The 22979-nt window shown below is 42.7% G+C and overlaps 1 protein-coding gene across 1 annotated transcript in view; it reads left to right on the top strand.

The window, feature by feature from the left end:
• The window catches only part of svila (supervillin a), a 231578-nt gene that overhangs the window by 147740 nt on the left and 60859 nt on the right, over positions 1–22979 (top strand). Inside the window, exons 18-19 of the mRNA XM_078537730.1 lie at positions 9425–9472; positions 19115–19183. Of these exons, the coding sequence (XP_078393856.1) occupies positions 9425–9472; positions 19115–19183 (117 nt within the window). The remainder of the gene's footprint in view (positions 1–9424; positions 9473–19114; positions 19184–22979) is intronic.

Below are 22979 nucleotides of genomic sequence, written 5' to 3'. Positions count from 1 at the left end.
CCATCCTTACCTGGACTGGCCTACATGTGACTCCAGACTCTTAACTGCCCTCTGAAATGGCCTAGTGGCCACTCGAGTTGTACCATCCCACAACAGAAGGACTGCAGCGATTCAAGGAAGAAGCTTATCACCATCTTCTTGAAGGCAATTAGGGATGGGGAACAAATGTTGGTCTTGCCAGTGACATCCACATCCTATGAAAGAATTTTTTAAAAAGGGTGTTGGTCATGTCAATCATCAGCCAGTTCGATTCACTCCACGTAATATCAAGAAACGGCTGAAGCCACTCGATAACAAAGGCAATGGGCCCTAGCCCAACACCCTGGCTGTAGTACTGAAGATTTATGCTCCAGAACCAGCCACGCCTTTAGCCATGCTATTCCAGCGCAGCTTTTAACATTGGCATCTACCCAACGATTTGGAAAATTGTCCAGATATGTCCTGCCCACAAAGAGCACCATTTGGAACACCTCTTGACATTCAATGTCATTACCATCGCAGAATCCCCCACTATCAACATCCTAGGGGTTACCATTGACCAGAAACTGAACTGGACCAGCCATATAAATACTGTGGCTACAAGAGCAGGTCAGAGGCTAGGAATCCTGTGGCAAATAACTCACCTCTTGACTCCCCAAACCCTGTCCATCATCTACAAGGCACAAGTCAGGAGTGTGATGGAATACTCTCCACTTGCCCGGATGAGTGCAGCTCCAACGACTCAAGAAGCTTGACACCTTTCAGGACAAAGCAGCCCACTTGATTGGCACCCCATCCCAAACATTCTCTCCCTCCACCACCAACGCACAGTGGCAGCATTGTGCACCATCTACAAGATGCACTGCAGGAATTCATCAAGGCTCCTCAGACAGCACCTTCCATACCCATGACCGTTATCATCTAGAAGGGCCGAGGGCAGCAGGCACATGGAAACACCACACCTGGAAGTTCTCCTCCAAGCCACTCAGCATCCTGACTTGGAAATAAATCACCATTCCTTCACTATCACTGGGTCAAAATCCTGGAACTCCTTCCCTTACAGCACTGTGGGTGTATCTACACTGCATGGACTGCAGCGGTTCAAGGAGGCAGCTCACTACCACCTTCTTAAGGGCAACTAGGGCTGGGCAATAAATGCTAGCTGAGCCAGCGATGCCCACATCCCATGAATGAATTTTTAAATATCTCTGGTACTGAAGCAGTCTGTGCCCACATGCAGCAAGGCTTCAACAACATTCAGACTTGGGCTGATAAGTGGCAGATATGGTCCATGCAAGTGCTAGGCGATGACCATCTCCAATAAGAGAAAATCCATCCCTCTCCCCTTTGACATTTAATGGCATTACCATTGCTTAAACCCACTGTCATCAACATCCTGAGGGCTACCATTGAGCAGAGACTTAACTGAACCCTTTCAGTGAAGAAATCTCTCCACATCTCAGTCCTAAATGATCAGCCCTTTATCCTGAAACTGTGCCCCCTTGTTCCAGACTCCCCAGCCAGGCGAAATATCCTCTACCCTGTCAAGCCCCTTCATAATCTTGAATGTTTCAATCAGATCACCTGTCATTCTTCTAAATGCCAGAGAATTTAGGGCCAATTTACTCAGCCTCTCAACAGGAACAAGCCTCTCATCCCAGGGACCATTCTCATGAACATTTGCTGTACCGCCTCCAATGCAAGTATATCCTTCAGTATTGCTGAAAAAGGAGACACCGCTAAGTTATTCATCTTGCACTCATCAGGATACTCGCAAGAATAACAATATAAGGGGTAAAAAAACAACAATACACCACATTACTTGTGATGGACAGAACATCTTTTTGGCTTGGCGGCAGCATCCTGTCAGTGGCGAATACCACTCATGTTGCTACTGCATAATAGCAGCGTGAAACAGCTAGCTTTAGCTGTTGCTCAAATTTTTGAGCTACCTTGCTCTTCCAGGGTAATCTAAGGTAGACTGGGCGCTTTTCAGGGCCGAAAGCGATGGCCTTACGTCCGTTCATGAGTTTGTGTGTTATAAAATTGTGAAATTATCTGATCAGGGTAGACATTATCCTGCAGGATACCTTTGTTGCACCCTATTTCAGCATCCTGCAAGGCAATGCCTTGACCAATCAGGGTCAAGCTGCCTGGTTTAATTTTCAAACAGTGCTCGGCAGTTAACTGTCAGTCACCATCAGTGGTGCATTCTCCATGGCAACACCACTTGCCAAACAATCAGCACTGTCTTCACATACAGTATAAATTGATGTATTTCCCCCTTATATTGATAATCTTGCGAGTGTTCTGATGGCGCAAGACGAATAGCTTACCCATGTTTCTTTTTTCAGCAATACTCATGTTCTGCACCACCAAACGACTATAAGTATGTCCTTCCTTAAATGTGGAGACCAAAATTGCACACAGTATTCCAGGTGTGAGCTCACCAAAGCCAAGTACAATTGTAGCAAGACTTCTTTATTCTCATACTCCAATCCCCTTGCAATAAAGTGCCATGTGCTTTCCTAATTGCTTGCTGTACCTGCATGTTAACTTTTTTGTACAAGTACATCCAGGACTCTCTGAACGTCAACATTTACAAGTTTCATGCCGTTAAAAAATATTCTGTGTATCTATTCTTATAACCAAAGTGAATGACCGCACACTTCCCCAAATTATACTCCATCTGCCACTTTGTTGCCCACTCACTTAACCTGTTTGTTTCTCTTTGCAGTCTCTGTGTCCTCCTCACGGTTTGCATTCCCACCTAGCTTTGTATTCTCAGCAAACATAGATACATTATTCTCTGTCTCTTCATCTAAGTCATTAACAGAGACTGTGAATAACCAGGCCCCAGCACTGATCCTTGCAGCAATCAGTTAGTCACATTGTTAATTTGAGAGTGCCCATTTATCCCTACTCTGCTTCCTGTCTGTTAACCAATCCTCAGCCTATGCTAATATATCACCCCCAACTCCAAGAGCCCTTGCCTATTTGGAACATAGGAACAGGAGTAGACCATTCGGCCCATCAAGCCCCCATTCAATTTGATCATGGCTGATCATCCACCTCTTGCACTATCTCCATATCCTGTTATATCATTGGTATCCAGAAATCTTATAAATTTCTGTCTTGATCACACTCGACGATTGAGCTTCCACAATGCTCTGGGGTAGGGAATTCCAAAGACTCACCATCCTCTGAGTGAAGAAATTCCTCCTCATCTCAGTCTTAAATGGCCTACCCCTTATTCTGAGATTGTGTCTCCTGGGTCTATTTGTGTGGCACCTTATCAAATGCCTTTTGGAAATACAAATACACTACATCTACTGGTTCCCCTTTATCTGTCCTACTAGTTACATTCTCAAAATAAACTAATAAATTTGTCAAATATAATTTCCCTGTTGTAAGACCATAGAATCAGAATCTCACAGTGCAGAAGAGGCCCATCGAGCCGGCACCGACACGTGAGAAACACCTGACCTACCTACCTAATCCCAATTACCAGCACTTGGCCCATAGCCTTGAATGTTATGACGTGCCAAGTGCTCATCCAGGTACTTTTTAAAGGATGTTGACTTGTTCTGATCATACTATGATTTTTTTTTTAAATCCTCAAAAAGACTAGAATTTCCCTTTTGTAAAACCATATTGACCAATCATACCATGCATTTTTAAGTGCATTATTTGGACTTCCTTAATAATAGATCCCAACACTTAACCTGACGTCAGTCATTGGGAATCTAACTGGTCTGTAATTTCTTGTTTCCTCTCTCCCTCCTTTCTTGAAAAGTGGTGTTACATTTGCTAACTTCCAACTGCTGGGACTGTTCCAACGTCTAGGGAATTTTGGAAAATCATAGCCAGCGCATCTACTATCTCTGCAGTTATCTCTTTAAAACCCTAGGATTTAGGCCTTCGGGTCCGAGGGATTTGTCAGATTTTTGTCCCTTGAATTTCTCCGGTATGTTTTCTCTGCTGATATTAATTACCTTAATCTCCTCGCTCTTATTATCTTCCTCAATACTGTGCTGGAATGTCAGCCTGGACTTTTGTGCTCAAGTATCTAGAATGGGACCTGACCCCACAGCTTTCTGACTCTGAGTTGAGAGTGCTATCAACTGAGCCATGGCTGACATTGAAATGGCAATTTTATTCCAGGAGTTGGAGATCGGTAATAGATGTTCAACTGTAAAGTGCGTAAGCCATTTAATGAGTAGAAATGTATAGGGTGAGAAATTGGGCTTGTTAACACCTCATTTTTGGGCACTGTGATAGCCTTTAAAGTTCCAAATGGCATCCATATCATGCATGCACACCTGTGGGGTGCATCGTGTCAGACCCCATATTGGTGCAAGCATTCGTGCATGCATGGTGAATGTTCATCAGAAGTATGCAGAATGTGCAATACTAATTTGATGCCAGCGATGCCATTTTGGAGCTCAACACTCCAGACAATGCCCTCTCTTAACCTTGCAGAGCCAAACACACGTTCAGCATCAGGAAGCACCTCGCACCAGCACTCTTTAAAGGGATCAACAAATTACAGGTTAGTTGCTGGTTGATTTCTTCTGGTTGGTGCTTTGATTCTACAAATTTTTGGTGCTTTCTGTAGTTATTTGAAGTTGCAAAAGTCTACAGGGAGTGGTGTGGCAAGTGCTGAAAGACTTTTTGCTGACTTCAGGGCTTCTGTACAAATCAGACATGCATTGTTTCCAGACATGCACACACTAGTAGGCATTTTCCTTGGAATGCAGCATGTCTGGGAGAATGAGCAGAGGCCAAGCAGAGCAGGACAAGCTGCTGGAAGAGGGAAAAGGGCTCTCAGTAGGACGCCATGTCCATCCAGGGTATTCAGTGAAGTGTTCCTACCTGAATGTCTATGGAAAAATGTGTGTGATGTCTTCACTTCAGTCAGGACATGCTCACTGAAATCTGCTGCAGCCCCTAATGCAACTTGAGGCAAGGACCACATTGGCAGTGGTTGTGAAGGTGACCATGGCAATGAAATCTTTTATGCTCTGGCTTCTGCATCTCATATGCATCTCATAGTTTTTTAAATTCATTTTACAGGATGTGGTTGTCGCTGGCTAGGCCAGCATTTATTGTCCACCCCTACTTGCCCTTGAGAAGGTGGCGATGAGCTGCCTTCTTGAACCGCTGTAGTTCCTGTGGTGTAGGTACACCCATAGTGCTGTTAGGGAGGGAGTTCCAGGATTTGACCCAGCGATGGTGAAGGAACGGTGATATATTTCCAAGTCAGGTAGTGGCTTGGAGGGGAACTTTCGGGTGATGGTGTTACGATGTGCCTGCTGCCCTTGTGCTTCTAGATGGTGGTGGTGGGTTTGGAAGGTGCTGTCTAAGGAGCCTTGATGAGTTTCTGCAGTGCACCTTGTCGATGGTACACACTGCTGCCACTGTTGGTGGTAGAAGGAGTGAATGTTTGTGGATGGGGTGCCAATCAAGTAGGCTGCTTTGTCCTGGACGGTGTCAAGCTTCTTGAGTGTTGTTGGAGCTGCACTCATCCAAGCAAGTGGGGAATATCCCAACACACTCCTGCCTTGTGCCTTGTAGATGGACAGGGTTTGGAGAGTCAGGAGGTGAGTTACTCGCCACAGAATTCCTAGCCTCTTACCTGCTCTTGTAGCCACAGTATTTATATGGCTAGTCCAGTTCAGTTTCTGGTCAAAAGTAACCCCAAGGATGTTGATAGTGGGAGATTCCACGATGGTAATGCCATTTAATGTCATGGGGCAATGGTTAGATTCTCTCTTGTTGGAGATGGTCATTACCTGGAACTTGTGTGGCACTAATGTAAATTGCCACTTGTCAGCCCAAGCCTGAATATTGTCCAGGTCTTGCTGCATTTGGACATGGACTGCTTCAGTATCTGAGGAGTCACGAACGGTGCTGAACATTGTGTAATCATCAGCGAATATCCCCATTTCTGACCTTACAATGGAAGGAAGGTCATTGATGAAGCAGCTGAAGATAGTTGGGTCGAAGACACTATCCTGAGAGTTTTCCCCTTGATTCCCATTGACTTCAGCTTTGCTCGGGCTCATTGATGCCACGCTGCTGTCTGCTGTTGTTTAAGGGAGGTCACTGTCTAGTCAAAGAGAGCTAATTACATTTGATTCTCTTGCTAGAGAGAGGGCCTGCGGCTTCACAAGGTTTGTAGACTTTCCCATGGTGCAGGATGTCACTGACTGCAGAAAAATTGCTTTGTGGGCGCTGCTTGTCAAATCTGCCCTGTACTGAAACCGAAAGCGATTCTGTTCCTTCATCATCTAACTGGTGTGTGACCATAGGCAATGAATCATGCAGCCTATGTACACGTGCACAGCATGCAGACAATGAAAGCCATACTGCCACACAAAATGTGATTAGGTTAACCTTCGGTGTACTAAAGTAATATCATCGCTGTCTGGGTCATTCTGGAGGATCCTGCAGTACTCAGCAGAACAAACGTTAAGATTTGTCGTGGTCTGCTACATACTGCACAACTTGAGGCACAGCCCTTTCCTCAAGCTATACAAGCAGCTGAAGAACAGGAGCATGAGGAGGAGGAAGAGAGATAACAACTTAGACAACCTCATTCTGACTGGCTTTTCCCTGAAGAACTCATCTGAGTGCAATACCAGTAACCACAACCCAATCCCCCATTCACCAACTGTTCCTGTGTTGGGCTTCCAGGTCTGAGCAAAGCCCTGTTCCAAGTTTATGTTGGACTCCATCATGCTCCTTGACATTGACCTCAAGCTTTCTGGCAAGCTCCCCAATGCACCTAGCACTGTGTTGTACATACACCTTTTACAGGCTGCCCCACATCGAAGTCCTCATCACCCTCCAGCAAGCACCAGAGTTATTCTTGTTCCCTGCCCTGGCTGCCTAATCTGCCCTGGTGTCTCACCACATGTACATCCCACCTCTGGTCTATCCTCTAAGATACTCTCAGTGTCATTACCTGGTTGGGTGGCTGCAAATGTGAAATCAAGTGATATTGCTGCATCTTCATCGTCACTCTCCGCATGGTGTTTCGCCTCCATCTGACTGTATTGTACCTCTTGAAAGGAAAAGGCCACAAGGGTAATGGATGAGGTGAGGAGGGAGCATAGTGAAAGGTAGATGCTTACATCATCTACAATTTGTAAATCAGACAAGACTGTGGGATGAGGAAAGGAGAATTAGCTATGCAGATCTCGTCATCTTCAATGTTTTCTGGCCTGACCCTGTGTCATTAAGTAGGGTGCAACCTGATTAAGTGATGTTGCTGTCATGGTAGAATAGCTGGCAGTGGGTGTAACCTGTCAGATGTGGATGTGAGGCTTGCAGCAGTGCTAAGTGTGTCAGGGTGAGGTGAAGCATATGAATGTTAGGTATAAGCCCTTGTAGAAATCCCTGATAGGTTATTTATGGGGGTGTGGTGATTTGAGCATTGTCTCAGGCTAGTGGTACAATTATAGGATATGACATTTGAAGATGCATTCATTGACCTCGACCACTCTTGTGAGATCATTAAACTTCTTGCAGCTCTGCATCCAGGTCCTCGGGGCTTGACACCTGACATTGACCTCCATGGCTATCTGCTCCCAGTACCTTTTGACTGTGTGTCTGGAGGGCCTCCTTTACCCCTCCTGTCACCCCCACTGCAGATACAGAACATCTCTCCCCCTTTCCACCTCCTCCATCAAGAGCTCCAGTGTGTCATCCAAGAATATTTGGGTGCACTCTTCCCACTGTTGTGCCATTTCTCATTCTCTTCCAGTTCAGATTCTCTTCAGCCTTGACTCCAAGCACTTGCTCCAGCCACAATTCACCTCCCTGTTAAAAGATGCAGGCCAGCTTTAAGTAGGGTAGGCTAGATTTAAAAGTGCTGCTAAGTACTCACGATATTGTGTCTGCTGATGTGTCCAGCTAATGAACGGTGCAATTAGTGCTGGCTGGGCGCACAGATCAGGGAAATGAGCAAGAAATACGAAGTTAACATGCTGCCTGCATTGCAATCAATGGATGCGGGTTAATCACGCATCAAGGTCCCCACATCCTTTTTCAGGAGCTATCCAATTTAGTGCCCGTTGTGCCTTAATTTCAACAAGATTATCTGCTGAAAATAAATACTTTATAATGTGCGTAACCCTTTTCTGAGCACAAAAGTGTAAAAATCCAATTGAAGGCTTAATTTAGATTCTTCCTTTACCCATCAATAGCCACATTTTTTGAACTAAATAAAGATTACATGAACTTCTGATAAATGGTTCAATGTGAAAAAAATAATCCAGTCTTCCACCTTGGGAGCTGAGATGGAGAAATGTGCTTCCCTTAAGTTAAATTTCAAAGTTGTATAGTGCGATGTATTGCATAACTTCCATTAGTGCAAAATGCTTTCTGCTTCATAGCTATGTAATATTATAGCAATTGATCTGGCATCATTTTGGCATTTTACCTGAGGTTTGAAAGCAGCTGGAGGAGGTATCATGTTGCTACCTCAGCTTTGCACTTAATACAGTTGTCGGTAGCTTTCTCACAATGGTATGTTAATGTATGATGTAAAGGAAAGATGAGAGCAGTAAAATTGCGAAGAAGAAGAATATAAATTTGAATTGTTACAGTTCAGATAAGTCAGGTTCTGTAGTTTTAACTGAGTGCAGAGCTACATTTTGTGTTCCTTTGCAAGATTACATAGCAGTGGAGAAATATTGCTTTGAGAAAAAAATAGCTACCGGATGTAATTCGTATTTGCAATTATTTTGGATGTCAAAGTCCTGATTTGGGGTACAATCATCTTTTTAATGTCACTGGTGAGTTCTTGGTCCTCAGGTGGGAGTTCAGAAGTTCCCCCATAATGGCAAAAGTGGGAAGGGAATAAAGATGAGCAGATATGATGAACCACTAGGAGGAGATATCAGGGTATGTAAATGAAGTGTTTCTACACATTTAGTAGTTGGATACCTGCACGTCCATTTTCACATGAGTCATCCCCTGAGGAAGGGGAGAGGTGAGATATGGTAGAGAAGTTCAGTAAAAAATTGCATTATTGTCTTTAGTAGTCAATATGGCATAGACTGGGTAGTCAATATCAACAAGGTTGATGTATGACCTGAAATTAAAAATTATAAAAATGAGTCATGTTGACAACTCTAAGTAACCACTTTACACGTTCTGCTTCACCAAACATGTCTGTAAGTTAGTGGTGGGATACGTTTTATTTAAGATTTGCTGTATGATGAAGGTTTTCCAGTAGCCTTTAGTGAGCCATCTCTCAGAGGTAGATGAGTATGCAGGAGGCCACCTGTTTGGTCTACACCTTAACTCAATCATATATTTTGTGTAAAAGATTTGTGTCCATATGAATCTGAGAGTTTGATTTCATATAACAAGTTTTCGATGAACAGCCTGCTCAACCATTTTTGCCATCTTTCCCTTTTGTCTCAACCTGTAGGACAAAGGAGAGGTTACTGATGACACCTGTGTTTATAATCAGCTCTGGGTAAGACCAACAATGTCCGTTAGGGATTTAATAAGGGTTTGCCTTCTGCACTTGTTTGTGCTTTTTTGCCTGTTGTTAGCAGCAGAATGCTATATTTCATTTATACTATTTGTAAATAGCTGCTTTTCTTTGGTGATTATGGGTTTAGTTATAGCTTCAAATCTTTATTGGAAGAGTCAAACACTGCTACAGGCTTTGCTTTCAGGTAACGTGTGAGAGGAACCAACGCATGTATAAATTAACAACATTTCTTGACTGTAGAGGGAAATATTGCCAAATGAGGGTAAGCTCATCCAGTCAGTGGTATGCAAGTGTGTATGCATGTGTACATAATATATTTGTATGTGATGTGTATCTTTATATGTATAATATTTGATTTACACCTTTAGCCCTATGCTCCCAACAAATGACAGAATGGTGATCTATTGACCTTGGACTGAAAGGAAATTTATGGATAGCTAAAGGATCCTCACGTAGCTGACAGTGTGCAATAAAACAAACCCTTGCCTGCCAATTTATAAAACAACGACCAGTCTCCCTGCAGTGTATTACTCTGCTATACAAGAGATAAGAGCAATAAACATTACAGCCCATCAAGTCTGCTCCGCCATTCAATATGATCATGGCTGATCTTAGGCTTCAACTCCACTCTCCCTCCTGCTCCTCATACCCCTTGATCCCCTGAGAGGCCAAAAATGTGTCTTTCTCAGCCTTAAATATAGTCAACATTGGAGCACGACCCTCTGGCATAGAGAATTCCAAAGATTCACAACCCTTTGAGTGAAGAAATTTCTCCTCATTTTAGTCCTAAACTCCTTATCCTGAGAATGTGCCCCTGTGTTCTAGATTCCTTAGCCAGTGGAAACAACCTCTGTCTACCCTGTCAAGCCCCTTCAGAATCTTGTATGTTTCGGTGAGACCACCTCTCGTTTTTCTAAACTCCAGAGAATGTAGACCCAGTTTAATCAGCCAGCACATGCTACCACAGTGAAAGTGCTTGCACTTATAGTGCATTGATGCCGAATTAGGATGCATATTGGGTTTTTTCTTAAGTATAATGCAACATACTAGGGCTTCAAATCGCAGTCTTTAATAATAGTCCTATTTATTTAGACCATAATACTGTTACTAGAAAGATGATGCTCCTGCTAACAGCCTTCTAACATTAAAATTCAAGCAGCCCTCAGAAGTAGAAACCTTGAATGCATGTTGCATTGCTACCAGGTAGATTGAGTAGCCCCCGAATGTCTAAGACTAGATAGGGCCTTTTAGTCCTTTCTGTCCCCTTAATGTGACAACGTCCTTGGTTTAATGATTATAAGGTTTTGAATTTCCTTGCTACATGTCTATTAATTATACCAATGCAGCGATGGTGGAAGACTGTGTGATCTTTCTACGTAAGCCTGAGTGTGTTTATAAATATCTGATGGAATATTTAGTCAAAGTTTTGGCATGAGCTAGGTTGGGGATTGGAGCTCTAAATATTTAAAGAAGCTGTTAGCTTAAATTTCATCAAATATTGAATCCATTTGCGACTAAAGTGCTGATGTTAGGATATCCATTGTAAACTTTGATTTGAGCCAGAATGCAGTAGCTACAATAATTATGTCCTTTCAAGTGTTAGATGATCGCTCTCATTTTTGTATGGTGACCACTGGCAGAGAGAGAAGTTGAGGAGAGTCGAGGAGGATTCCACTTTCATTTGAGTCAGAAGCTTTCCCTGAATTAACACTTTATTGGGAGGTGCACATTTTTTCAAGAAGGAGGAGTTGCTGGCTGGGTAAACATTTGTTGCCCATCCCCAAAGTGTTGAATTATCAGTGACTTTTGTTGAGCAAATTTGTTTTGCAGTTTTTCAGGCCTTTGAAGTCCCCATAATTGCTCCTTGTATAGATTTGTGCCAATAGAACAGTTGCATAGATTTCCAATAATTGCTGTAAAGTGCACTGTTTCTGCTTTTGCATGTGATTAGGTTATTCTGCTTTACCTCCAGATTCCACATTTTTTATCTGCTTTTACCTTGGGGGAAGATCTGTGATATAAAGATCATAATGATGTATTTATATTTTTTCTGATGCTGGTTTACATTTGGTTCTTAGTGTTGTGTGTGTTTACTTTAAGGAGAGATTGATCGAGGTGGTTTGTTTAACCGGTTCCATAAAATCTTTTACTAAACTCAATAAACCAACCTGTTGGTGACTGTAAATTTATATTAATGTGCGTTGGCTTGACTTGGTTCAGGAGAATCAAACACTAGGTGTATGTTTACATGAGCATTTCCATAATTTTGCCAGTTTCAGCTATATTATTTGCTAGCAGGAGGTTATCCAAAGAAAGTAAGTTAATTGTGTGCCCTTTTAATAAAGGTTTATCCTTCACATAACCACACTTAAGGATCTCATTCTGCTGCTACAGATATTAAAGCAGCCACAGGCGGGGCATTCAGCACATGGGAAACCTGAAAAGAAAACCCTGTTGAGGTTCTTTCAAGGCTCCTAGTGGGGTCCCTTGTTCAAAGGCACTCGGTACCTGATCGAGGAACCGGGCATTGGGAAGCGGGGCATCTGCTTAGAGTCACCCATCTGTCCTCGCTGCCCCTCCCGCAACCCCCACCTCCACAACCCCCCCCATCCCGCCTTCCACTCACCTGCGTCCTGGGCCCCTCAGCGATCCTCAGCCTCTCCCTGGGTTGCTGGCAGCTGCCACTACTCCCACTTGTGCTGCCAGCAATCAGTACGAGATTTCCATCTCTGGGGTCCTTAATCCTGGGAAAGGCCTGCCATTGGCCACTTAGGTGCTAGTTTGTTACTTAATTTGATAGGCCTTCCCTAGAGGAGGCGACATGGGGCTCCTACCAGCTCTCCAACTGACGGACGAGACCCCTGTTGCCTCAATTAAATACCACCCGTAGTTATGTTTTTGGATTTTCCACCTACCCTTTTGCCCCCTAACAAAATGGTATAATTTAAATTATCGTTATTAAAACCATTACAGTGAAGAACGCATCCCTAAAAACTAAAGAAGGTACTGTAATTGAATTGACCCATTTACTAAAGAACTCTGACAAGTAACCAGGTGGGAATACATTACTTTGCTCTTCTAGAAGCTTCAGTCAAAACAAGGAGCGGTAATTTTGGTGTGCTGTTGTTAAAATGGGAAAATAGGGAAAACTGCAAATTGTCCCATTGGAGAGGACTTCTTTAAAGCAACAGGTGCATCAAATTTGTGTTAGAGCAAAAGTAAAATACTCGCAATGAGCTTATAAAACATGAACGTAAGAACAAGAGTAGGCCGTTAAGTGCCTCAAGCCTGATCAGCCATTCAAGTAGTCCATGGCTGATCTATACCTCAACTCTATTTATCCCTCTTTGCTTTGAACACCTTGGTGCCCTTACCTAATTTTTTAAAAAGTGTACTCTCCATCTTGATATATTTCAATTGACGCAGCAACCATATCCTTTCATGGTGAGAGAATTCCAGATTGCTGCTAACTTTTATTGAAATAATGTTTCCTGATTTTAGTCCTGAATAGCCTGGCTCTAATTTTAAGCTTGTGCTCCCTTGTTCTGAATTCCCCCTCAGAAGGAATAGCTTCTCTGTATCTATTCTATTGAATCCCTTATTTGTTACTTTAAACAGCCCAATCAGGCCACACTTAAACTCAAGGGAATACTAAGCAAATTTATGCAATGTGCCTTCATAATTTAATTCTTTAAGCCCCAGTAATATCTTAGTGAATTATACCCCTATCAGGCTAGTATATCATTGCTGGTTTGGTTTGGTGCCAAAACTGAACGTGGTATCTCCACGTGAGGCCTGACCAAGACTGAAGCATCACTTCCTGGCTTTTTTATTCCAATTCCCTTCCATTAACTTCTTGATTACTTTTTGTACCTATGCACAGGATTTTGTTGCTTTGCTCCTCCACAGTCTCAAGTTTCGCCGTCAGGAAAATATTCTGATTTATCGCTCCTGGATCTAAAGTAGATGACCTCATACTTAAAGAACAGCAGCTGCCATAGTTTTGTCTATTCACTTAGTCTGTTTATGTCCCATAATCGGCCACCCTGCCTCCAACCCCAATCTCAGGCCTTCCACACAATCAGCCGACAAGCCCTCCCACCCACCCGAAACCCCCCTTCAAAAGCGAATTTAGGCCTGGGTCCCCCCCCCACCCAGGTTGGGGATGCATAGACGGGACATTTGCTGGCTTCACTAGCCTGACCCAGAAGGTTGCACTTTCGTTCTAGGGTGATGAGGTTCCCTGGGAGATAGGATGGGTGACCTCAGAACAGGAGCGGAGGAAGGCTGTGCAGAAGGCCTGACTCAATTCCTGACCAGCACCGTATCGAAGTTTTCCAAAAAATAATCAAAAGCATAAAACAGCCTTTCAGTCCTAACACCAGCCCCAACCCCCTCCTACTCATTTGCCAGGCTGCAACCATGCCACCTCATGCCCTCCATGCCAACCTATGCCACCCACCCTCATTGCCCCTTATACCTTCTATGCTCTTCTGTCCCCCCTCCATGGCCCCTCATACCCTCCATGCCAACCTTGCCCCCCCCACCCTGCCCTCATTGCTCCCTCATATCTTCCATGCCAGCCTAAGCACCTCTGCCCATCCCCATGGCCCTTTATAGCATCTGTGCCAATTTAGTGCCAGCTCATACCAAACCATGCATCCCACCATACTTTGCCTTTACACCTACAATGCCAGCTTACCCAGCATCCACCATGAGTAGACCTCAGGATCCATGCTAAGATTAAATAAAATAAGGTTCCAAGTGTCTATTCAGACTTCATTTTTTTAAAAAACCATGCATTCATAAAAACCCATTACTACATTTAGATTCCTTCAACTATAAACATTTCATTCAGTTGCATAATCCCTTATAAAAGCAAGCATTAGAATTCATAGTCCAACTTCAAAGAGTCCATAACCACTTGGAGATGTCAATTAAACTGTGAAATGGCAGGCACTCCATTACTATGATAAGTAGTGAAATCAGACATGCAGTACTAATGTCAACAGATGGAGTGAAATAGCAAGCAATAATTTTTTTTAACACTTCAGTTTTGTCAAAGAGTTAAAGGATAGGAGTTTTAAATAAAAGCAGAGAATTCTGGAAAAACCCAGCAGGTCTGGCAGCATTGTGGAGAGAGAAACAGAGTAACGTTCTGAGTCTGTATGACTTCAGAGTATAACTTCTCTCTCCACATACTGCTGGACCTGAGTTTTTCCAGCGTTTTCTGTTTTTTGTTTCAGATTTCCAACATCCACAGTATTTTGCTTTTATCAGGGGTTTCAAATGCCTTGACAACTTAACAGCTCCCTTTGAGAGTTCACCTTGACACTTGTGGCAGTTGTTTTTGACAGCTCCCTTTCACGGTTCATCTTACGTCTGACAGTTAATTTTGACATTTCCAATGAGCTTCACAGTTCCAATGACTTCATGCACTTTTTGCGCACATTCATGTCTAATTTTACAAATCCCAGAGGGCAACCTGGCCTCCTGCAAAGGTGTTTCCTGGGACCATATCTAAAGGGGTACTTACTCCTTCAAAAGGGTACCCGGGCTATCCAAAAAGTTCAGACCTCCTATCGCGTCTAATCTGTGAATGTTGGGTTTCAGACGCCTCTCGCACCGAAAGCACTAAAGTGGAGGCTGCCTCCGCAAAACGCACTTACGCAAACCCTGAGCCAGGCCGATTCCCACCCCCACAAAAATGGTAGGTGCCATGTTCAGGGATGGGACCTCCAGATTCAGGCCTCCAGGCCCTAGTGTCAACTTGAAGAATCAGCAAAGACCTACATAGAAGATCTTGCTTGATGTTTTTTGGCGATGTTGCATTCATTATCCATTTTTGCTTCTAAATGTCTAAAAGTGATTGTGCTTCTCAGTGCAACTTTTTTCCATCAGTCCTTTGCTTGGAATTTGCATGTTTATATCTCCCAGATGTTTCCCCGGGGATAGTCAGTTGATGGGGTGAACCCCATCTTGGGCATGTTGCTTTAATGGGATGAGTAGGCCTGTTCAGGGTCCACACGTTGAGCTGAATTTTACTTGCCCCCGGCAGGTGTTTCCAGCGGGAGGGGAGGGGGTTGGGCACACAAAATGGGGTGGGCGACCATCCCATCACCTTCCCACCCACCCCCAAACTCACCCCCATATTACAGCGGGGCGGGCGTGAAATCGGCAGCCCACCCACCATATTTAAATAAACAATTAAGGGTCAGTTAGTCTTGTTATCACACCATAAAATGTTTGACGTGGGTGGCAGGGTGGAAACAGGAAGCCCTTTTTACTTCAAGTACTTCGAAGGCAAGAAGGAAGGTGGGGTCACTTTTTGGCGTTTGACTTTTGCTGGTTGCAGGAATGCTGCCCTTGGTTTGAAACCCCTTCTTTTCTGCCTGCTCCCTTCCTTAAACCCTTAAGCCCACCCCCTCTACCCCCACTCCACTGCCCCTCTCCCAACTTCCCCACCCATCCCAACTGCCCCTCTCCCTAACCTACCCAACCCTCCCAGCCCAAGACCCTAGACATACCTGCACTGGGGTTCCAAGGTATCAAGGTCCTTTCTTCCCCAGCAGTCCCAGCAGTGGCCGCTGACACCTTCCTGGTGCTGCCCGGACCAAAGGAGCTATTGGCCAATCAGAGGGCAGGACTTTCGCCCCAATGAGGATGTCCCACTCGGCCCTCATTAAGTTTTGAAAGCAGATGTGGAAGGTCCTACTGCCACTTTAGGATTTTCAGCTAATGAAAATTCCACCAGATCTCCTTTCAGATGATCAACACCTTCCAAACGGCTTAGACCATAAAACATAGGAGCAGAAATTAGGCCATTCGGCCCATCAAGTCTGCTCCGCCATTCAATCATGGCTGATAAGTTTCTCAACCCCATTCTCCCGCCTTCTCCCCGTAACCTTTGATCCCCTTACCAATCAAGAACCTATCTATCTCGGTCTTAAATACACTCAATGACCTGGCCTCCACAGCCTTCAGTGGCAATGAATTCCATAGATTCACCACTCTCTGGCTAAAGAAGTTTCTCCTCATCTCTGTTCTAAAAGGTCTTCCCTTTACTCTGAGGCTGTGCCCTCGGGTCTTAGTCTCTCCTACTAATGGAAACATCTTCCCCATGTCCATTCTATCCAGGCCTTTCAATATTCTGTAAGTTTCAATCAGATCCCCCCTCATCCTTCTAAACTCCATCGAGTATAGACCCAGAGTCCTCAAACGTTCCTCATATGTTAAGCCTTTCATTCCTGGGATCGTTCTGGTGAACCTCCTCTGGACCCTCTACAGAGCCAGCACATCCTTCCTGAGATACGGGGCCCAAAATTGCTCACAATATTCTAAATGTGGTCTGACCAGAGCCTTATAAAGCCTCAGCAGCACATCCCTGCTTTTATATTCTAGTCCTCTCGAAATAAATGCCAGTGTAGCATTTGCCTTCCTAACTACCGACTCAACCTGCAAGTTAACCTTAAGAGAATCCTGGACTAGGACTCCCAAGTCTCTTTGCACTCTTTCTCTTTCTGATATCCAAAATAAATTCTATTAACACTTCAGCAAACATGAAAATAGAGTTGTGGAAATATGAAAAGAAAAGTTGTTGTAAAGTGCCCTCTAAACAAGAGTACAGTGATGCTTTAAATTGACAGCGATCAAAATTGTATTTCCTCATAGTATCCAATGTTAATTTTTGTGTATGTTTACATACGAACATAGGGATTAGGAGCAGGAGTAGCCACTCGGCCCCTCGAGCCTTCTCCACCTTTCAATAAGATCACGGCTGGTCTGAATGTAACCTCAACTCCGCATTCATACCTACCCCCGATAACCTTTCACCCCCTTGTTAACCAAGAATCTATCTAGCTCCGCTAGATTACACCTTCATTTATGAGGTACACTTTTTCAGTTGGGGATGCAACTTCACAGTGAATGGAGTACTTGGTACTGATTTGAAGTTATTTTAATGCTGTAACGTGAACATGCAAGAAGCAAACTTTTGCTGACGGGATAGATATAACAGTTCAGTAACAATATTTTTAACTTTGTGTTTTGGGTTATTTTTTTCTCTCAAAATATCTTAGCTATGCTTTGTAAGATTTTGCTGCTGTTTAGTGCTTAAATTTACACTTAAATTCTTCAAATAATCTCAGCTTTTTGTATGTATACCCACCAAAGATTGTTGGCCTGCCTTAACCACATTGATAAAGAAGTGCTTGTTTGCATTTGTTCATTTCCCATTTTGTTGAAATAGAACTTTCAATATGAAGAAAATCAGTAACAATTGTTTCTTGTCCTTCAATATGATAGTGGTTAGCAGTGTGGAAATTGCCTGCCCTGTCTGGTAGAGTGCCTTGTAATGATCTTGTGATGATCAATGTAGTTGCTTGCTTAAATATTTAGTTAATATTAACAAATCTCTAAGTAGTTGTTATCCTGCATGACTGAAGAATTCAACAATGATGCTGAATATGTTTTGGTAGGAACTGTTTAATGTATTTAGGTACAATTTTGTGCTGAGACAAAACTATGTGCCATAACATTCAATTTTACTGTTAGTGTATCCAGGGTTTTTCTCCACTAAGCTTTTTCTCTTATTTCTCTTGCTCTGCGTTTGCTCATGTCTGTAGGAACCTGTTTATTCCTCTACTTACTCTCCTGCCCTTTCTGCTGTCCATACATGTCAGTACATTGTGCATAGTAACCAGGTGAGCAATGGGTTTTAACCCTTTGCATGAGTTAAAATGCACTCCTGCTTCCGAGTACTTCAGCATTGCTACCTCTTCTTTGACCAACTTTTTGCAGGCTTCATATAATCAGCTATCAAGATATTCTTTGGCATTTGAACTAATAGTCAAGTTGGATTATATATTTAGAATTATTTTTGGTAAATATTATCAGTTATTGCCCACAGAAGGAATTACAATTTTGCCGCTTTATATAGTACCAAAAAACTGTGTTAAATTGCTACAGTTTTACCCTTGCTGAAATTGTAAATGAAATTGAAAGAAATTTGAAATTTTAAGAAATTCATAAAATTAACATGTAAAAGGTTCAAGTAAAATTTACCCAGCTAGGCTATTTGCAGAACAAAGTTAAACATTCTGTTTTTTTGTCAAAGGAAAATTGTTCTGATTGCTTTTTAATGCATGACCTGCATTAATACAATTTGAATGGTCAGATCATTTGTCTCTACTATTGTATATTGAGATGAGATGAGTAGCTTTTACTTCAACATCCTTGAAATCTGTCTCTGGCAATTGCACAATTGATCACTTGTCTTTAAGTTAGTGCTTTTGCGAGCAAGAAGAAATCTTAAACTCTTCATAAGTTTACAACTTAGAAATCTATCACATGCTAAATCTGAACTGTGGAAATTCAGCTTTTTAAAAAAAAATGCAAAGCCTTTTTAAAGGACAAAACATAAATTTTGGGAAAAAGTAACTTTTAATTTTCACATTTTTTGAAATGAAAGAAGTTTTTTAAGCATTGAAAACTTTTGATGAGCTTTGTTGAGCCTTCTAGATTGTGCACAGGACTGAATTGTTTGATCTTGCTTTCTCTCCTTTCTACAACCCATTTTTTTCTGCTCTCTTTTCCACTGCTCTTTTCCTTTCCTTTTTGAAGGTCACTTGTGGTAGCCCCAGGGAAGCAAGTCCTCAGCTGTTTGATGAGCGCCATCCTTGGAGGTGGAAGGTGAAGGAACACACAATTGTATTATAAAGATATCATTCTGATGGGTTTTCTAATTTTTTTTTAAAAAGAAAAACACTGCATGTGTGGAACTATGCTAGTAATCAACATTAAACTGTGACAATTGCAGTAAGATCTCTGCACCAAACTATAAATACTTTATTCTTCTGTACGAGTTGTTTACATTAAAGTAAGTCTCTCAGAAATTCCTGGAGTTACTGTAATGAATATTACAAAGTGTAATTTGTACTAATGCAATTCTGAAAACTGCCATTTTCTGTCACAACAAGTGAATACTTATCTATGAGATGCAGAAATGTGTGTGTCACTAAAGTTCAGATTTTTAAATTTAAATGTACTGCTGCCCTGCTGAACATGATGCATATCTAATAGATGGAGCCAACTGAAGAATAGAAGAGGGCTGTAGTTATTCAATTGCGTCGCCTGTTGATAATTGCTACACTCAGTGAGTTTCTTGGAGCAGAAGAACTAGAAACAGGAATAGGCCATATGTCCCATCGAACCCACGACAAGAAGTTGCTTGAACTTCTACATCAAATCCACTTTCCCACCCTATCCCAATATCCTTTGATTCCCTTTCTACCCTAACATTCAGCAATCTGAGTCTTAAATAAATACGTCAAGTGAGTCCACAGCACTTTAAGATGGAGAATTCCACATATTAACAAAGTGAAGAAATTGCTCCTCATCTCTGATCCTGTTATCCTGAGATATGTGAGCCTTAGTTCTAGACTTGCAGCCAGGAGAAGCAACCTCTCAGCACCTACCCTTAGCTGTCAAGCCTTCTAAGAATTTTGTATTTTTCAATGAGATCTCATCTCATTCTTCCAATCTCCTAAATGTAGAAGACAGCATTCTCATCCCAGGAATCAATCTAGTGAGCCTTTGTTGCAACCTATCCAAGGCAAGCATATCCTTCCTAAGTAAGGAGACCGAATCTGCTCTAAGTACTGACCTCATAAGCCCTATATAATTGTAGCAAGACTTTCTTACCCTTATGGTCCAACCCCTCTTTGCAGTAAAGTCTAACTTATCATTTGCCTTCTTAATTGCTTGCTATATGGGATCAATTTCTAGTACTTTGTTCATTTTTCCATTTATGTCATAAAATAAACTAGGAACAGAAGTTCATAATGTTGCACAGTAACATCATAGCTGAAACATCTAAGAAGTTGAAACTCGTTGGTTCTTGCATTTTTATTGTGATCCTCATGCAAGAAAACACCTGGGTTTTACGTTGGGACTAAAACTCAGTTGATGCCAACAAGAGAATTTGAAGCTGAGGATCTGGGCTGTGACTGTCTGAATTTAACCTTCAAAGAATTGAGGAGAGGAAGCCACTAAAAGAAAGTTAAAGAACTTGAGCCTCGAAGATAAGGAAGACAAATGGTCTTTGTAGCAGAGCATATGTGAACCTGAATGTAGGATCGAACAATGTGCCAAGCCTCTGAATTTCCTGACTAGCTCTAAAGTGGCAGTTGGTGGGCGGGGTCGGTCCATGTCAGAGGGTGGGGTGATTTTGTTTTTCCCATGTTTTAGCATTTATGGGTTCACCCACCTCTTTATTGGAATGGCATTTGGTCAATGTAACAACTTTTTATAAATCCATGGAGAAAGCAGAACTGGATATAATCCACAGGCTTCCAGAAGGTATCACAAAACGATGCCATATAAATGGTGAAGAGAGGGATACCAAGGATGAGTCTATAGGATATGCAGGGGGCGACTCATATGGATAAAGGAGGAGAAGCCAATGGAGGAACGGGCCTGAGTGGAACCACGGGAGACTTTTGAGAGCTTTAATGGTAGCCTTGAAGGAAGTAGGGATAATTCAGGGCAAGTTATTGGTGACCATGAGGCCAAGTGGATTTTTTATTTTACTCGTTCATGGGACGTGAGCATCACTAGCAAGGTGAGCATTTGTTGATAATTGCCTTTGAGAAGGTGGTAGTGAGCCATTTTCTTGAACCACTGCAGTCCATGTGTAGGTACCCCCACAAATTTTTGTGGAAGGGAGTTCCAGATTTTTAACCCAACAACAATGAATGCCAACCGAGTTCCATGTCAGGATGGTGTTTGACGTGGAGGAGAACTTGTGGGTGTTGGTATTCCCATTTGAACGCTGCCCTTGACCTTCTGGGCGGTAGAGGTCCTGGGTCTGGAATGTGCTGTTGAAAGAGCCTTGGCGAGTTGATGCAGTGTATCCTGCAGAGGGTGTACACTGATATGGGGGGGGTGAGCGTGGTGGTGGGAAAAGAAGGAGGTCAATGAAAGCTTTGTTGTGTGGTGGACAGGACAAGAAGTTGGAGGAAAGTCACCAAAAGGAATGGCAATGATATGGATGGGTTTGTATATGAAAAAAAATGTTCCTTTATTTTAAGTGAAATGAAGGTGGAGTTTTGGGTGCAAGAGGCGGTAGTTTGTTTTGATTCATTGAAGTGTAGTCGCAAGGGCATTGTGCACAGTGTGACTTTTCTAATGGGCAGGTGCAGGAACACATCTAACTTGGCTTAAAATAAGTGAAATTGGAAGTTTGCCTGCCTAAACCATATCCTGGGCCTCATTTGGATTTTGCCAGTGAGTTGCAGTCACCATATGAAGGCTTCGCTGATGCTCACCGCATATCAAAGGCCAGAAATCATCCAGCTTCTGGATGGAGCCAGCCAACAGGTTTGTTAGAAGCATCGAGTGTGAGAATACAATTCTAGGCTTGGGGCTGAGAATGAGCCGAACAGCCCCATGTAGTTTTATGGGGCCCAGAGGATCACACCCGTTTCTCCAGGTGCCACAGATATTCCCCCTAACAAAAGTTCTGCATCATTTTCGGAGTGGCCTCCAGCAGTCCCTTTAAGTATCACTGGTCAGTTTGCTCAGTGCCTGGTACAACCGGACATGCCTCACACTCGACCCATTTTTACACAGAAATGACAGCTGGGGTCCTGCAACTGCTATAGCCCCTGGTTTACATATTTAACAGCTTGTTTAGGGCATGAGTACTGGGGTGCCCATTTAAATGCCGGCATTCAAATTGAATCTGCTACCCTTTGGCGACTAAGGTGGCCCACTAGCTCCCTGACTTTCCTCTGCTGGTTGTCCGAGAAATGGGTGAGCAGTAGTTGCAAATTGGTGCCATAATTTTTAAACAAGCAAGCCATGCTTCCTGCCATACATGGAATTGAATTCAATGAAAAGAATATTTCCTTTTTTTATATAGTTGCAGGCCATGGTGTGCCCTCTTCAATAATTTAATGCAGTGCACTTGTTAATTTTCCAAATATAGAAATGACTGTAGTGTTTGTAAACTTAAACATTCAGAATATCATAATCCCGTTAAAGCCTGTTTTGAAATATGACTTCTGTGTTTTATAGCTGCAGTTACAAATATGCAGAATAAATGTGCATGGTCCGAAGGCGTGTGCGATGAAGTGCACTAAAGTGAACTCTGGCTGGCTCTGTGTGTGTATGTGTGTGCATGCATGCATACATACATAACCCAGGTCATTAGTTTAGCTGTGAATTAAGATTAAGTTTATAAACTCAATAGAGGTTTCATATTAAGTAAAAGCAGAAATGCTGGAAACGTTTAGCAGGTCGGGTAGTATCTGTGGAAAAAAAAGAATTAAATTAATATTTCAGGTTGATCATTTTTCTTCAGAGAGGCTTTATATTTGTCATTAAAGTCAGAACTGCATTAATGATGAGACTGATGCCAGAGCTTTCCAAGACGAACGCTATTAGCTTCATTCTGTTCTGTTTTGAACACTGTTAATTGTCAAGA

The sequence above is a fragment of the Cetorhinus maximus genome, chromosome 3, assembly GCF_964194155.1.
Source record: "Cetorhinus maximus chromosome 3, sCetMax3.hap1.1, whole genome shotgun sequence".
Classification (NCBI taxonomy): domain Eukaryota; kingdom Metazoa; phylum Chordata; class Chondrichthyes; order Lamniformes; family Cetorhinidae; genus Cetorhinus; species Cetorhinus maximus.
Note: the sequence above shows the minus strand (reverse complement) of the source record. Positions and strands in the feature narration are given on the sequence as shown.